General features: G+C 41.0%; 2 protein-coding genes across 3 annotated transcripts; both read right to left on the reverse strand.

Moving 5' to 3' along the window:
* Positions 1-1,240: 1,240 nt before the first annotated feature.
* On the reverse strand, positions 1,241-5,129 carry LOC136525313 (nuclear intron maturase 3, mitochondrial-like). 2 transcript variants are annotated; one of them, XR_010776485.1, is made up of 3 exons: positions 4,940-5,129; positions 2,201-4,813; positions 1,242-1,898 (listed from the first exon to the last, which is right to left on the reverse strand). XR_010776485.1 is itself a non-coding variant. In XM_066518315.1 (2 exons), exon 2 carries the CDS (start codon positions 4,484-4,486, stop codon positions 2,258-2,260), a length of 2,229 nt encoding a protein of 742 aa, XP_066374412.1. In that variant the 5' UTR covers positions 4,487-4,813; positions 4,940-5,129; the 3' UTR covers positions 1,241-2,257. The 2 variants fall into 2 exon arrangements, 1 of the variants encoding a protein (XP_066374412.1); XM_066518315.1 differs by having other exon boundaries at positions 1,241-4,813.
* Positions 5,130-6,843: 1,714 nt separating this feature from the next.
* Positions 6,844-17,226, reverse strand: LOC136525312 (villin-3-like). Its single transcript, XM_066518314.1, is given in 24 exon segments — positions 6,844-7,281; positions 7,357-7,491; positions 7,493-7,587; positions 7,673-7,994; positions 8,734-8,799; positions 8,890-9,015; positions 9,117-9,257; positions 9,338-9,348; positions 9,485-9,632; positions 10,277-10,405; positions 10,535-10,672; positions 10,781-10,849; positions 10,935-11,003; positions 11,440-11,595; positions 12,727-12,827; positions 12,993-13,140; positions 13,747-13,909; positions 14,024-14,156; positions 14,247-14,424; positions 14,511-14,753; positions 14,845-14,913; positions 15,268-15,367; positions 15,704-15,825; positions 17,101-17,226. Coding segments are annotated over 24 exon segments (3,003 nt in total). The 5' UTR covers positions 17,128-17,226; the 3' UTR covers positions 6,844-7,167.
* Between the last annotated feature and the right edge of the window lie 22 nt (positions 17,227-17,248).

Genomic DNA, 17,248 nt, shown 5'->3' on the forward strand with positions numbered 1-17,248 from the left:
TCACAACCAACGGGATCTGGTAGCAGGGTAATCGATCCACGCTTCAGTGCGCCGATTACGTCGAATTGATCGGCCAACCATTCCCATTCCCGTCCGTGCTATTACCATGGCCGAACCAAACATTTCACGTAATAAACTATTCCCTTCCCATTCCAGCAGTGGAAAGGTTCCATTTACGTTACCGTTACCTTTTTTCAACCAAACAGTACCTAAATGGATTTCTGATTTCAAATTACCCTCTCTAAGGCGGGGAGTCGCCAAACATGAGGGACACCAAATGCTGCTACAACATTTTTTCTTAAAAATATAATATTCTTGCATCGAGCTATGTTACTGTAAATCTTTTTCCTACAGTGACTGTAATGCCAAGAGCAATAATGGAAAGTAAAGACACCAACTAATAAAAGTATAGAACTAACCTTCTAATGCTTGACCATTAATATGTCCAAAAGTACATAGATTGGCACAATGGAAACTACATTACTAGTTCTGATATTCAAAACACTTTCATCATATCAGTCCTATTGTAATTTTACTAATAGACATTAAAACGAAGCTACAAAACTAATGGTAAAAAAAATCATTGTTGCAACCTTGTGAAATACTTCCTTTGTCTGTGAAATGTAAGGCACATTTTGTTTCGTTAGGACAAGATATCGGCGATTACTCCAATAATGTCATTTTCGAAATACAAACTTTTAATCATAAATAAGTACTTCTGAATACGAATCTAATGACAACAATTTTGTATAAAAAGAGTAATAGATTACTCCCTCTGTTCGGAAAAGAACGCAATTCTAGTATAGTACTAAGTCAAACCATCTTGAGTTTGACCAAGTTTATACAAAAAGATGTTAATACTTGTAATATCAAATAAGTACTATTAGATTCATCATGGAATATATTTTCATAATACACCTACATATATATTGCTAATCTTTTCTATAAACCTGATCAAAGTTTAGATAGTTTAACTAGAGACAGAAGTATAATTGCATCCTTATCCGGACAGGGGTAGTCAGTAGTAGTAGAGTACTTGTTGGTCAAAGTGTTATCCTAACAATACAAACTATACATTACATTTGCAGACTGAGGGAGTAAGGAACATCAAATAAAAAATAACAGAGAGTGCCTAATGAAGTTTTGACGTGTTTCCTCAAAGCAGGGTTAAAAACTGAATTTTAAAACTTCATGGGAAACCAATTAAGGAAACATGACTTTACCAACTACTCTATCCATTCCAAAATGTAGGCCGCTTTAGACTTTGGTTTGTCCTAAGTCAAACTTCTGTAATATTGACCAAGTTTATACAAAAATACACTCTATAACATCAGATTAGTTTCATCAAATCTACCATGAATATGTCTTGACAGTGCATTTATTTTTCTTAGAGAAAGATGGTCCCAGCTTCATAGGAAGCTAGTAAGAGTGTGTTACAAGAATGCTGGTGTTACCAGCACACATTACAGCACAAGATGCTCATTTACTTTGTATTGTAGATGCTGATATATTTTCCTACACAACTGGTCAAAGTTAGAGAGGTTTGACTTAAGACAAAACTAAAACGACCTACATTTTAGCCCATAAAGAGATTCAGAAGGCATCCGGTTTTTTACAGTTAACAAGTATTTGATTCATAAGTAAGCAACAGAATTGACTAATACTAATACTAAACGAAATGATTTAGAAGCGAAGACGAAACAACAAAGGAAGAATAGGATACTTGGTATATCACAAAATTTCATTTGCTTTTGAAACATATATAAATAATTTAAGAACGAACAGAGGAATTTAAGTCACCCATTTGGAATATATGTACGCAGTCAAATGGAAGAATTACCTGAGCTGAGTATTATTGATACCATGATATGTACATAGTTTGCTTCAAGTCCCACACACTGCATGAAGTCTTCAATTAGTAATGATCTGATGCCTAGAAGGCTTTTCAGAACCCTATGTGTGCTTCTTCTACAGGCACGATGAAGGGCGTACCCAGTGCAGAGAGCTCCCGCTCTGTGCGGGGTCTGGGAAAGGGTGTCAGTGGCAAGCCTTACCCTCGCATGTGCAATGCGAGGAGACCGCGACTCGAACCCGGGACCTTCCGGTCATAGGCGGTAAGACTCTACCGCTTGCACCAGGCCCGCCCTTCCTACAGGCACGATGAAGAATTAAGTAAAAAGAAGTAATATCCAATCACGACCTGCAATACTGCATGACCTATGATCTGCAAGAAATATTGCGCAAATACACCTTTTTCTCATTCCACATCAACAAATTGAGTACAGTCAATATCTTGAAGAGTGATCTTGCCAAGAAAGAGATCATTTGCATGCATAGAGCACAAGGGGAGACATTTCTTGTTCAGACTCTCATGAATAGCACCTAATCCGTGGACCCATTTCTTTTCATTCAACGGATCAATATTTAGGCGATTTTGCAGCAAACGTATTCTGTACAGCACAGTTTCTGTTTTTGCACAAAAATGGGCTAGGCATGGATAGGAGGTGCCATCAACTGCTAATCTCACCAATATCATCGTCAAGGCACCATCCACAGGCTTTGGGTCAGACAAGTTTTTATCACCCATCATTTTGATCTCACGTTCTGTTGGGAAGTACACTTCTGCCATTCCATCATCATTTGCTACCTTTAAATCCTTTGTGAAATGGCTAATTGCTTGCCTCTTTGTGCACTCATGCTTCTCTGCTAGTGTCAAGAAGCAGGAGAACCTCAAGTGGTAAGTGACAACAGTCTTGACCATCTTGAAGTTACGGCAACAGCAGAAGAAATCTAACCACCTCCTCCCGACGCCAGCATACCATTTGATGATATCCACATCATCCAAACAGAGAAGTAGCTTAATTGGCCGTGGCCGGCCCATGGAATTTGTGAATCCAGTAAGCTTTACTGCCTTCCTTACAAGATCTATCGGCACATTGGCCCTCATCTTAAGCTCTGTCAAGTCCTCAACAGTCCTCTTCTCATATTGTTTCTCTTCTTCCTCCTCAGCTAGCCTCTCCTCTTCTTCTGTCATGTCATGACTTCTCATCGGCATCAAAAACCTGTCAACTGTCTCTTGAAATTTATCATATGAGTCCACCAAGGCAGGTGGCAATTGATCTCTCACCCTATTCAATGACAAGAAGTCACCTGATGTAAGCAATCGGTGCCAATATTGGCAATGCTCACGTGATTCGAAGTATTGTGCTACTGTCTCCTCTGCCCAGTCCCTGAAAACTTGCTGCACCTCTTTCTCAATCCGGAAATCAAATTCAAACTCCTCACCCCTCCTCATCCTCTTGAACAAGTGGTTCAGTATCTTCAAGCCGAGCTTTTTCCGCCTCGTCTCCCGTGCATTTTTCAGCTCCTGTGCCTTTTCAGCCTTCATCTTCAGATACTTCTTCCTTGCCCTCTTCGCTTTCTCTGACATGGGTGGGTGCAAGACTGACGGTGGCACAGCTTGGAATTCTATCCCCAGGAACTCAATCTTCTCTGATACAGCACTGTGGATTGAGCTCCCCAACCTGTCCACCTTCACCTCCAAATCCCTCTCCAAGGCTGCAATTATCCTGTCCCTGATCTCAATTGTGAGCATCTTCGACCCAGACGTCACAACCAGAATATCATCTAGATACCGAACCGCATACACTCTCACAGGTGTATGCCGAACCCTGTCATCCTTCATTCTAGGATGCTTTTTGTGCACTTCCTCACGGATGGCCATTATCTCTCCATCCACAATATTGAAGAATATGTTCACTAGCGTGCCAGTGAGCTCTGATTCCTGTGGCAGCCCGCGTCCGAGCTCGCAGCCACCAAACTCAAACGCGACACCATCAGAGACGAACAGCTCGTTCAGGAACTCCAGGAACCCGGGATCATCGACCTTACTGGAGATGGCACCGAGCAGACGGCGAACGTGGCGAGGGGCGAAGGGCTGGCGCGGGATGGCGACGCGGAAGAACCAGGACGCGCTGGGAATGGACTTGAGGTATCGGACGGCTGCGTGGCGGCCGCGGTAAGCGAAGGTGGCCGCACGCGGGGCGAACACGGCGTCGAGGACGGAGGCGGCGCAGCGGAAAGCGAGGCGGAGCGGGAGCGTGGGGACGGGGAGCGGCTGGCCCTTGAGACGGGACGGGAGGAGGAGGCGGAGGTGGGATGATGGGGAGGAGAACGCGGCGGCAGCGGCGGCAATGGTGATTGGTGGGGGTTGGGGCGGGGTGGGGAGGGATGGGTGCGCGCGGCGGCTTAGGTGGAGCGCGGAGGAGAGGAGGACGGAGGGGTGCGAAAGGAGGGGGAGGAGGGAATGGAAGCGGTGGGTGGAGGCAGAGTAGTGACAGCGGCGGAGGAGTAGCTCGAGGTCCGCGGCCGAGAGCGGCGGCGCATCGGGTGGAGTAGGAGCGGGAACGGGAGCGTTGGAGAGCGCGCGGGATGTGGGGAGGATGAAGCATCGGCACACGCGGGTGTGGGCGAGGCGGTGGAGCATGAGCGGCGGGGAGATGGAGAAGGTGGACGGGCTGCTCGGCTGCGGCGGCCGGGCGGGAGGAAGGCAGATGTTTCAGTCGCCGATCGCCGCTCGACGGGGAGGAGAGGAGGGGCCGTGGCGCGCGATTTGGGCTGAGCAGTGAGAACGGGCCGACGCGCGTGTCCATTTGCTTAAGCCGGCGAGACGAGCTGACAGACGGAAGCCCATGACCTTATAGCATCTTCAACAAACCAAGGGCCTGTTTGGTTGAATTTTTTTTTTCCTGTTTGGTTGAGTTTTCACCATCTGATTCTTAACTCTAGCTTCTTCATTTTTAATCTTAGACAACTAATCGATACAATTAAAAAGAATAACTCATAAGATATAGTTCATATTTTTTATAGTTAAAAAAATAAAAAAAAACTGCAACAAAAAATTAGGCACCAGAAATATAAGAGAAATGTTATCTCTTACAAGACGAAAGTTGCACCATGAGATCTAGCATTTTATCTTGCCACGTGTTCAGCTATTACAAGGCCACGTTCACAAGGCGCCACTCCAAGGCGCACGCAAAGGCCGGGAGGGAGCCTGCTCTGCCTTTGTTCCTTTCCTTATTAGCTTGAATGACGTCATCTGATGGTAAGCTTACAATACGGCCGTTTTCCTTCAGGAAAATAAATTTAATAATACATTAGAAATACACATATACTAGCAATAAACCTCGCAAGTCATCACCAGATCTGTGGTATGGTACGCTGGCTAAAAGTGTCACCTAAAATAGCTTATATTATACGAGAGTGCAAAAAAATAATTTATTTCTATAAAGAGTATTTTTTTGTGACTTATATTTCTATAAAGAGTAGAACTAACCGAAAAATGATGAAACTAGTATAGTAATATTATTACTGATTAGTCAATACAATTCAAAGATGACAATATATATTTTCCATTTTCCAAAAAAAAAAGGTTTGCTTTGCCTCTACGACTACGGGTATGCTCTGCTCTGCTCAAAATGTCAATCTGCTCTGCTCAAAATGTCAATAATTCATCATCTTCATCTTGATGTCATTTCGATGAACAACATCAACAGGATAACGATATAACATCGAATCAACAGATTTTTTTCATTAGCTTTCCCACTTGACATGAGCAAGTATAGCTCTTGACTCAAAATCAATAGGATCCTCTAAAAAGCATTAACAAATAGACGTCCTAATTCTACAGCAAATATAGGGAGCCTCAAACCAAATGAACAATACAAGTTTTGTACCTGTTAAAATTATTTTTTATTGAAACAAACATATTACATAAGCTGGACCTTACATGTATTAGCACTACCATAATTTTCTTGTTTTTTTTTTTTGAGAAATACCATAATTTTCTTGGTAAAGCCATATATTTAAAAAAAACACGAATGTCGGTATATACAGGGAAAATCATGGAGAAGCGCGGCAACGCCTCGCACAGTTTTCTAGTTAGGCACGGGAACCTGATGAACCTTGCGGCTATTACTGTCGTTTAGACGTTAACCACATGTCCACGCCCATCGCCCATCTCCCTATGGCTGCGGGGCCACCGGGTACGTAAACGAAACAGCTAGCTTCCGGCGCTTCAAATGAAAACTTACTCCCATCGCCCATCTCCCGGCTGAGGGGGAGGAGCAGAAGATGAACGATGTAATCATGTAACCATCCAATCTGCGGTGCCATCTCTTTAGACACCATTGAGACCTGTCAACTTTTTTCATTTCGACTCACAGTTAATTGCACTAAAATATGTCGCCAAGAACGTGTGCTCTGGCCTCGTTCGCTGAAAAAACCGAAACACTGTTCCGGCTGAAAAAAAAACAAGCTGAAAAGTACGGATTATAAGACAAGCGAACAGGGCCAGAGCACGTGTTCTTGGCGACATATTTTAGTGCAATTAACTGTGAGTTTGCTGGCATTTGCTAGAGAAATCAACTCGGTTTTAAGCCTGGAAATTCCAGCATGCCAAGTAAACTCTCCAGGATGGCAACCAACGCAACAACCAAGTACAGCTTGAACATCAAAATAAGCAAGGTAATCATGAGAGACAATAAGTATCTGGAAAAAATTACAAGCATGATCTGTTATCACGGAAACAAACAGGAAGTACAAAACAACAGCCCCCAGAAATAACATTTTACAAACTCTTTTGTACAGCATGATCTGTTGTCTAAATTACATCATATATATATATATATATATATATATATATATATATATATATATATATATATATATATATATATATATATATCCCTTATTATCCCGGGACTCTACTTTTTAAAAAAATAGAACAAATATGGCTTCACAGGGGAAAAAAGGGTTCGCAAGCTCACAAACAAACCTGTGATCTTGGGTAGGAAAGAATCGGAGTGACCGGATCACCAATGCAGTGATCTGGCACAAGTCATCGCACATGCAAATTGTCAGTGAAGAACACAAATCTGGAGCATGAGCAGCTAAAAACTCACTGGACTTGCTCCTCCAAAACCCACCGAGGGTCCCTTGACCCTGGTAGGCTACACTTACAATGACATTATGACTCTTACCACTTCTGAATTAACTATGAGAGATTGCGAGTGCCTGTGCCTGAAAAAATGGTTTTACCTTTGAAAACAGTGTCATTGTGTTTTGACTTAGCAAAGCTAAGCGCAGTCTGTTTGACAGTAGCAGGTTTCAGAACAGCTGGAGGGCAATCTTGAGCCTGTTCTGCTTCCACTTTGGTAGCTTCCCAAATGCCTCCTTTGTCATCCCAAACTTTTCTCTGAACTCCGACGAAGACAGATATGTCTACAATGTGCCAGTATTGTAGTTTTAGGGCTTGAGTCAGTTAGGCAATGGTGCTGTAAGGGCAGAAAGATTTACCTCTCGCTTGGTAACATCAATGTCTGTGGGGGGATTGGTGGAAGATGTCCTCAAGCGGTCATATGGGTATATAGGAAGCCCTGCTTGACCCTCTGCCTGACTCTCTTTTACATCTTCCTCTACTGTAGGAGTTGCAATTTGGACTGTCCTTTGTAGGGTTAATTTCCTTGGCGTTCGTCTCTAGTTTAGGTTTGCTCGCTTCAATTTGGGGCTTGCTTGCATCAGGGCTCGCTTGACACCAAAAGAAGATAGAAGGTAAGAGAAACCAAGCTTGAAATGTAAAATGCCACTATCCTTTTTAGGGATGCTAGCATACCTTTTATTGACTTTGGTATTAGAGTTGCTTTAGGTCGCTCAAAAGTAGAAGAAATTGCAGCGATTGAAGCTGTCCTTGGAGGTGGCTTCGAAGAATCAGGAGATACAGGCTTCGGAAGTTGTTTCCTAACAACTGGTGGAGGAGTTGATAGGTTTCGGGCATTTGGGTTCTCGAAGTTAGCAGCCAATGCATTGAAAGCAGGCGACCTTCCTCTGACTCTTACACGATCAGGACTGAATGACATACTTCTGGAACGTTGAGATTTATCAGGTACACTAGACCTTCCAGTGTGTGTTGATGTTGTTGGCCTTCTTTTTGGTTTCTACAAATATTATAACCATGGATTAGCCTAATTCTAGGAAAAACAGCATTAGGAAACTGAGCTAAACACAGTGAATGCATGTGCTACCAGCTACTTCCAATTTGTTGTTTTGTACGTTCTTGCATGTATGTTCTTGCAAGTTGCAAAACACAAGATATCAAGAAATGCTAAAATTTGAGATCTGACTAGTGATACTTAGCCTTTCATTATTATGAGTTCAACAACAACGTAAATAACTAGCCAAAAGTATCTGGTGAAAATGCACCATTGGTTGCATAGAGTCATGTGGTAAACACCAATAAATGAATGTGCCAAAATACAATGCTACCATAACTCACACATATACAGTACTGCATTTTGTAACAAATTTTATTTTTCTTTATTTCACTTCATTTTTAGTTGACTTAGGACATGTTGATCCAGTCAGCCACGCGTATGGTCCCAACTGCCTGACAAGATACTCCCTCAATCCCAAAAGGATGCAATTCTAGAATAGTGCTCAGTCAAACTGTCTTAAGTTTGACTAAATTTATACAAAAAGGTATTAATGCTTAGCATACTAAATAGGTATCATTTGATTTGTCATGGAATATATTTTCATAATATACCTATTTGGAGTCTTAAATGTTGTTACTATTATTCCATAAACTCAATCAAATTTAAGTCAGGGTAAAACCTATGATTGCATCCTTCCTGGGACGGAGATAGTAATTGTCATTATTGGATACAGAAATCTTACATCTGCTCTTGGTTTTACTCCATCCTTCACTATAGATAGCCTCCTTTCAAATGAGTTACCATGCATCTGAAACAACTCACAAGGCAAAAACATGAGTTTAGCACGTGATATTTGCACAAACTCCAAAGCCACTATAATCCAGAAGGGAGTGCTTACTGCTGATTTTGCTGAATCCCAACTGAAGAACCTGGTGAAATATTGGGGTTCACTTCCTTCAGTGATGACATAAAGTGGTGTTTCTCGTGATACATTCTCCATTAGAATGTCAAGTTCTAGAAATTTCTGCCACAAAGCATGGTTTCACAATCCACTTTAAATTTTGAAAAAAAAAAGCTTCTCGTTTATAGCACTCTATACAAAGAAAATATGAATGTATCATATACCTCTCCAATGTTCAAAGCTTGTGCTCGTATTTTTGTGTCCACACGTTGTCCAACCCATACAAAGACACATGAGTGACAATCCAAAATAAATATATCCTCCGTCATCAAATCATCTTGAGTGAAGTTGAATATTTCTCTGACCTACAAAACCAGTTCACCAGCATTAATTATTCAGCACACTATTTTCATGACAAACAATATATAAACTTCAGCATACGCACCTTAAGCACCCCTTCTCACCCAAAGTATGCCCACGGGAAAAAAATAAAAAAGAGGAAATCAGATAAGGTGCACAATGAATTATAAAGACCAATTAAGATATTAAGATAATGAATAAATGCAGTGGGAAACTTTCAAATTTGTCTTACCCTTTATAAATGTACAAGCAAATAAATGAGGGTCACTTTCTTGATCCCTCACAATCTTCTGGCTGCCATACTCAGACTTGACTCCAAGTAACTTCCAAAACTGATCATATTCAGATCCTTCTTTGAGCATTCTGGATTGCAAATTTGGCTGCATATATAGTGGATAGAAGAATGGAAAGGTTCAGTGTTGTAGTAGTTTATATGATGATAGAGCAGTGAGCAGCGCAACCAGGACAGAAACATGCTCAGGTAAAGTATAAATATAAAGTTACACAGAAGCAATCAACAAGCCAACATGCAAGTTGGGAAGATATGATCAGGAAGCATATATGTTGTCATAATACAACTAGACAAGCAATGAACTGATTTACTGCCATACAATGACTATGTTGATTTAGTAATAACATGATGTACACATGACAGGAAATTAGAATAAGTAAATAATATTGTATGATGTTGATGGTGTGCAAATAAGTTTCGAAGATAACGTTGTACAACATATTAGTAGAAAATATATAAATGGCTGTAGTGATTATTAAGTCATCATAAATGCAGTAACTAGCAATCTACTACATAACTAATTTTGAGAAAATCTTTAGCTTAGATGCTTGACTAGTCATTACACACTGGTTGCCATCAATCTAGAAATAACAGAAAAAAGAAACACAACTAAGGCCTAAATTATCATGTGGATAATGAGTTCATTGAAGTGCAGCGGCAACATAGCAGAATGTTCATTTGAATGGTCAACCATGCCAACATGAAATAATCACTAAAAAACACTCCTCAAACCTTGATCACATCTAGCTGCCTCTCAGCAAGCTCTTGGTCCATTGATGAGCTTAGATTACCGATCCATGTAAATACTGTATCTCCATCATGCAGTATATAACAATAAGAAGAGTTCAGCGATGATGCTGCCTGGTAATAAGAATCATAGCATTGTCATAACTTTTGCAATGTGGTAGAAACATAACCCACTAAGATAACAAGGCCATAACACAACCATAATGCCTTGTTTGGAGAAGACAATAATAAAAAATAAAGTACCGTGTCAACTTGAATAGCTTGCATATTCTCTGGCCCTGAGCCCTGAACTCGAAAAAGTGCAACCCCGTTTTCTGAATAGGTATCATCTTCAATGCCATTTTCCGAGACAAATTTCTTATACCCAGTACTTGTACCTCCCTGTATTTAGTGAACAAAGTAAAATACACATATGCAACAATCATATTACCGCTGTAAGGAGAAAGAATTCACAGAAGCTTATTCACATGAATTTGGTTAAAGAACAACCTTGTATATAACCAAGTTTTGAAATATTGGGAAAAATTCAATGGGTTCCTTTCCTTCATAGACGCGAACCTGTGATGACCAAAGAAAATGAGGTTAGGATAGTTAACCAAGATTTACAAAAAATCTTTTAAGATAAGACTGGAAGAATATTAACCAGAACAGCCTGGAATTTTAAAGACTCAATCATCTTGTCAGCTAGTGAAATGGCTGCACTTCTTTCCTCCTGTTTATATATGGAAAAAGCAACAACATGGTTAAGTAATCCAACTCGATAGCATTTAACAAAGAAACAAAAGTGTTCAGAAGGCCATAACTGAATGCTCCTCGGAAATAGTGATTAATCTAGAAATGTTGGTAGTGTAAGCAACATAGAATCAGTTCCTAGACTAGAAGTTGGATGCTTTGATACTCGTAAGATCATCTTCTATAATACAAAGTGGTATGGTCTCACTAATTTTGATTTTTAAGAATATGCAAGGCTCAATCTTTCTTTTAATGATTCAGCTTAGAACAGCATATGCATTTCCATTTTCTCACAGAACACAAAGCACATTGTTAATAAAAGACATGCACTAAATAATGAGACGTTGCGTAAGTTTCATGGCAATGTATCAATCATATGTGCAATACAGCAAATGGAAAATGCATTAAACAGTTACCTGGACACTCTTCTTCCCAAACCAGGTACCAATAAGGCATTCATCTCCATTGTCTCCAGGGTAGGTGTATTGAAAGATATAGCAGTCTCCACTGTAAAACTTGCATTGCTCAGAGAACGAAAGGAAAGTCTTATCACTGCCATTCACGCGCCAAACCTGTAAGATATCGGCTACCTGAGATTATGTAGATCTAAATGACACTTTAGTTTCTTTTTTCTCGAACACGCAGGAGAACTGCATATCTTCCCAGTGTGCTGCATATTACTTTGTATCGGCTGCCTCTTGGGTTTCTACCCAGTGTGCTGCCTAGGGACTCCAGGCATGTTGCCTGGGACTTCCCCCCTCTTAACTCTCTAGCTTAGCCTCTCTATATATATATATGTAACCGAACTCCTCTTCATATTATCAAGAGAAATATAGAAGCATGTTTATGATCTATTATTTATATTAAGAAGAAAAAGGGGCAAGACCCTTACAACACACACCCTTGTTTCTGAGATTACATATCTGCCCTTCTGTTACAACGAACACGACCATGACACGAGAATTAGAATACCTACTGGTTCACTGCCAGCCCTAGGGCAAGAAGGAAAGAAATGCACTGGGCCCCTGCTAAGCTCCAGTAAAACATTTCCTCAAAGGTGAGCAGCAAAGCTCCAGAAAAATGGCACTTTAGTGTTATGGTAGGAAAGTCTTAAGTGAATGTGTTATGTGGCTGCTAGGATTGAGAGGGAGAGGCGGCGTCGGGTGGGCTACAGTACCCGCGGTGCTACAGTAACCGGGTACTGTTCACACCCGTGATTGTGGCGGCTGGGGCTGCGAGGGAGGCCGGGGGCCTTGCCCACGCCCGAGCAAGAGGGAAGGGATTTCCTTCTTAATTCTTGCTTGATTAGATTAATACATCTTCTCTCCTTATATAGAGAGGTTTCCTTGACTCCCAAGCAAGGCTTACTTGACCCTTAAGCAAGCGACCCTTATCTCTAATTAACCCTAACACTAGCGGGTTATACTTATACCAGCCCAGGCCCAATAGGCTTATGACGTACTCTAACAGAATGAGTGCATGAATGGTAAGAGCAACACTGCACCCCCCCCCCCCCCCCCCACCCTCCCCCAACACGCCCACCCACGCCAAAAAAAAAAACACAAATGTAACAGGCTGTTATATAGCAGTACAATCCTACTATCAGTTGTATTATGTCACAAGCTCAATAAATGATAAATCAATAGCTACAACTGATTGTGGTCTGGTTGCAATATCTTTTCTAAGAAAGGAAGTTCACTGACCTGTAAATTGCCAGTGCAATCAATCTGAGGTTCAGGCTCTTGCTTTACAGGAGCAGCTTTTGCTGGACCCTTAAAATTAAATCCTTGTCGCTTAAGAAGAGCTACAGTAGGAAATTTAGTTATAAAGAATTAGTTGTGGCAAATAAAATACAACAACAACAACATGCCTTTCAATCCCAAGCAAGTTGGGGTAGGCTAGAGTTGAAACCCACCAAGAGCCCCAAGTCAAATAAAATGAAAATAAAAATTGTGGCTCAGATGATAACCTGCCACTTTTCCTCTGCTTTCATCCGACACAACTGCATCAGCTTTCTTGGGCCATTTATCAAACTTTGATTTGAATGTAATAGTCTCAAATCCTTCCATGAGACGGATAATATGACATTTTGGCCGGTTTCCTTCACGTAGTAATTCCTGCAGAAGTCTGTATGTTTAGAGAAAGAAATAGGCCAAATATTGTCTAAAATATGTGGCAAATTGGAAAATGAGAAAAACTGGAACGCCAAGGCATCTTCTCAGATAATGGAATTTAACTAATATTGGGGTTAGTAGTCTGCAACACCAGGGATATCTTAAACTTGATGAAAACCCATATTGTGGATCATGCTGATTTGCTGAACTACCCGCCAAGTAAAGTTGAATTGGTCAAAAGGCCTTCTCTTGCACATAAACTTTAACTTACGTCAAACATGGCACTACTATAATATAGTCAATACTCGCTATAGGAACTCTTTATTATTGATGCGGGTGGGCCCAAACTCTTTTATAGGCAATTTCTAGTTTTATGCCTAAGCTTCCCATGCTTGTCAACATTGGCTGCAAAATTTCTTAGCAAATATACATCTGTGGTTGCCACATTGGTGATGGACCTTAGCTCTATTACATCTGTGGTTGACCTCTCATAGGCCTCCTTTTTTCCCTATATCTGCCTAACTTGTGAACTTTGTAGTGGCTGGTTCACATAAAGTGGAGCATTATCATAGCCACTAAATCAAGATTGCAGAAGCAAGACAATGTTACCTCAGCAGCCGAGCCTCCTCGTTTCCTTTCTTCAAGAGTTGTTTCTCTACCCATCCAGACATAAATTTCAGAACCACAGTCTAGTAGGTAACATTTTGTTGAATCTAATAGCTCTCTTTTCAGAATTTCGCAATCAATAGGAGCTGATTGGCCCTTATTGACACTGGTAAAAAAAATTGAAAAAAACATTTCAGCAATAGACATGCTATAGCATAACCATGAAAGATATAATTCATTCAAAAAGAATCACAATGTTTTGTCCCTTGTGATATATTACCAAAGCAATTTTGTAGTGGAAGTAGAATCTTTCCCGTTGATTTCAGAAAATGTCTTTCTTGGTAAAGGAGCAAATCCGCCAAAGAGACCCCAGAATTCACCAGCATCAGCGTCTGCCATCAACTTTCCATCCTCTGTTTGAAAGACTCAATTATAATTCTGAAAGAATACTGGACCTTGTCCATTTAAGCTTGTATAAACCCTTTTGGGCAAAATTAACTTACCAACTGCCGCTACTTCACATTTCCCATCATGGTTGGTATCTTTAAGATGTTGCACAACCTCAAGTGCTTTAGCCCTCTCCTGAATACTTGAATTTGATCCATTGAATTGGAATATCTTAGATTTTGTATCTAAAATAAATATGTCATCATGGTTGAGTGATGCTCGTGCAAAAGGAACCTGTTGAAGAGGGGAAAAAAATTGGAATGTGGTATCCGTACTAGGAAGCTATGAATGTACAGGGACCAATTGACAACGAAATTCACCTCTTTAACATGAACAGTATGCTTTCCTCTGCAGACAAATAATCGTGTTTTATGCTCCCGCTCATTTACTTCAGCATGCCTGAAGCCAGATGCAACACCACCTTCCTCTGGTATAATACACGGCTTAAAGTACGAAAGAAATTTCTCAGTCTCATTTCCCTGTATTTCACGGTATTGGACAGCTCTTCCACCAAGAGCAGCATCGAGTTCCACAGTCTTGATTGCAGCTGTACCAGCTTCATCCTATTCATTAATAACAATGCAATTTGTAAATCTTCTTGTTCATTAGCTACATTGCAAGCAAATGAAATGAACTTAAAATGTGAAAGCAAACCTGACTGGTATCTTTGCCGAGCCAATAATGGATATCATGCCGAAAAGAACCATTCTTAAGGGCAGTTGTCTGTTCAAAGAACAAAATAACTAATTAATAACAATCAGGATTTCACTCCTGATCGATATGAATATGAGCATATAACTGTAATCTGAGTAACTGCACAATATAAACATTTTATTGTAGCATAAACAATATACTGAAATGATCAGTAGCATCAGAAACAACTAATCCCTTCTAGTATGAAGGATGCATGATTTGATAAGCATGTGAACTGGGGAAGTAAAGATGTAGTGATCTTTGGAGTAAAGATGTAAGCAATGGAAACAGTTGCACTCCTGACATCAGGCAGCTCACAACATTTTCTCCCATAGAACTAAATATAGGAATTGACACATTTACTATATGAGCAAAGCTGAGTACCTTCAGTACTATATAGGAATCTCCTGTGAAAAATTTCCCATACAACTCCTTGGGAACAGGAACAGCCTGTAACTTTTCAATCCGCCATATTTCCAATCCACTGATCGTTGTTAAGGATAGTACTACAGAGATGAATTAATAAGAATCATAGACAAACAGAATTGAATGTTAGCACTGCAGCACCATGCTAACCTAATGTCCCCACTTATTATCACAAAGGTTTACCGTGGACTCGCGGTTCATGAAATATAGTTTGTGGTCAACCCACAAGTTTTTTAAGGATTTTCTACTGGATACTATGGCAGCAGGGACTAATTCGAAATAATAATACGACTGTAATGAGAAAAATGATGGCACATGACATTCTTGGAACGAAACGACTGGCAGCGATAAATATAGATATTGTGACCAGTACAGACTAGAAACTGAAGGATACTCTTTTTGACCTGCACCTTGAAAAACAGGATCCACCTCCCTCATTGAAACAGCCATAGGACCCCTAGATTTTGTCGGACTAGTCTTTGGTGGTTTTTGCTTCAGGAGAGAAGAAAAGGTGTGCTGAAACAGGGAGGAAAAGAAAAGATGAATCCTCAAAGCAAGCCTGTATAAAAGCATTCTTAAACAAGAACATAAATACAGATCCTTTAAAAATATTTTGACATGGATAGTTAAAGTCCAAAGTGAGATGAATCACATGCGGATTTTTGGACAACACTGCATGCAAAAGTTTCCTATTCAAAGTGCCCACTGATAGAAACACAATGTCGCTTGTGAGTTTGCCCTTCATAAAGGCTGAGGACTTCCTTCTATGTCATTAAAATGTCTAGCAATTCCCAAGACCTCTGGTCTGCTCCTGTATAATGATTGCAGCTCGAACAACACCCAAGAAACATCCACAAACTAAAGGAGTTGGCATGACATAGAGCAAGCTAGCATCCTGATCACAGTATCATCCGGCTTCAACAATGTGACAGAAATTGCTTGCATCCAACTATGATGCAGAAAGTACTGAGCATAAGATTTGCAAATACCAGCTAATTCACTAAATTCCAGATAGAACATCACATCTTTTGTGTGCTCAAACTCCTATACCCACAGAATAGACAGGTGCTTGACATGTTTCCAGGATGTTATGGAACTGCTCAGTGAGCTCCCACCTTCCATTCCGATGAAGTACCAGCTGCCGAATTTGATCAGCCCATGTAACAGAAGGTTGAAAGCTAACCTGAGAAATGCGATGTTTCTTTGTGCAACTCCCGGCCAAAGTCCAATTGAGAAGACATGGCATCCTAGGTCCAACAAAACATCCATGTCCAGCTCACTCAATCCAAAACAAAATGGATGTGTGGGAACTTGCATGACTCATACTCCAACACACAAAACTAACCGAACCTTGCTTCCAAAACAATCCAACTGGGTAGCCAAAACCAATGACTTCTGGAGCACGAATCAGCAAACAGAGCCATCAAGTGGCAGATGAACAGGCACAAATCGGACCAAATTCCGGCCAACCCAGATCCACCTCACGCCCAAAAAGAAAAAACAAAATCGCTCCCCTCATAAGACTAGTCTCCAGACAGCGGCTTAAACCATTACAGTGATGCAACGTCTGATCTAAATCGCACAAAATGGGCATTCCCATTCCAAATGCCAAACGGCCAGATCCCAATCCGCCATCCAGAAATCAACCAAGCAAAATTTCCCCACCACTACAACATGCTAAACCCCATAATTCATCCACGACCCACTAACAAATCCCAAAAACTCACAGAATTCCCACAGCCCAGATCCAACGCACCCAAGCCGGGCAGCCAAGCAGAGACCCCCGCGTACCTTGATCGCTGGCCCCGGCGCGGCCATGGTCAGACCTCCCAGATCGCCAGAAGCCGAAGCCCCGATCAGAGGACCAACTTAACCACCCCCGCCGCGGGCACCATTAAACAAATCCCCGGCCCTTCCTTCCCCACATCATTCCCTAAAA

The sequence above is a fragment of the Miscanthus floridulus genome, chromosome 19, assembly GCF_019320115.1.
Source record: "Miscanthus floridulus cultivar M001 chromosome 19, ASM1932011v1, whole genome shotgun sequence".
Classification (NCBI taxonomy): Eukaryota; Viridiplantae; Streptophyta; class Magnoliopsida; order Poales; family Poaceae; genus Miscanthus; species Miscanthus floridulus.

What these genes read in the sequence shown, in the direction of transcription:
- LOC136525313 (XM_066518315.1), bottom strand. Translation starts at nt 4,486, where the DNA reads ATGCTCCACCGCCTCGCCCACACCCGCGTGTGCCGATGCTTCATCCTC.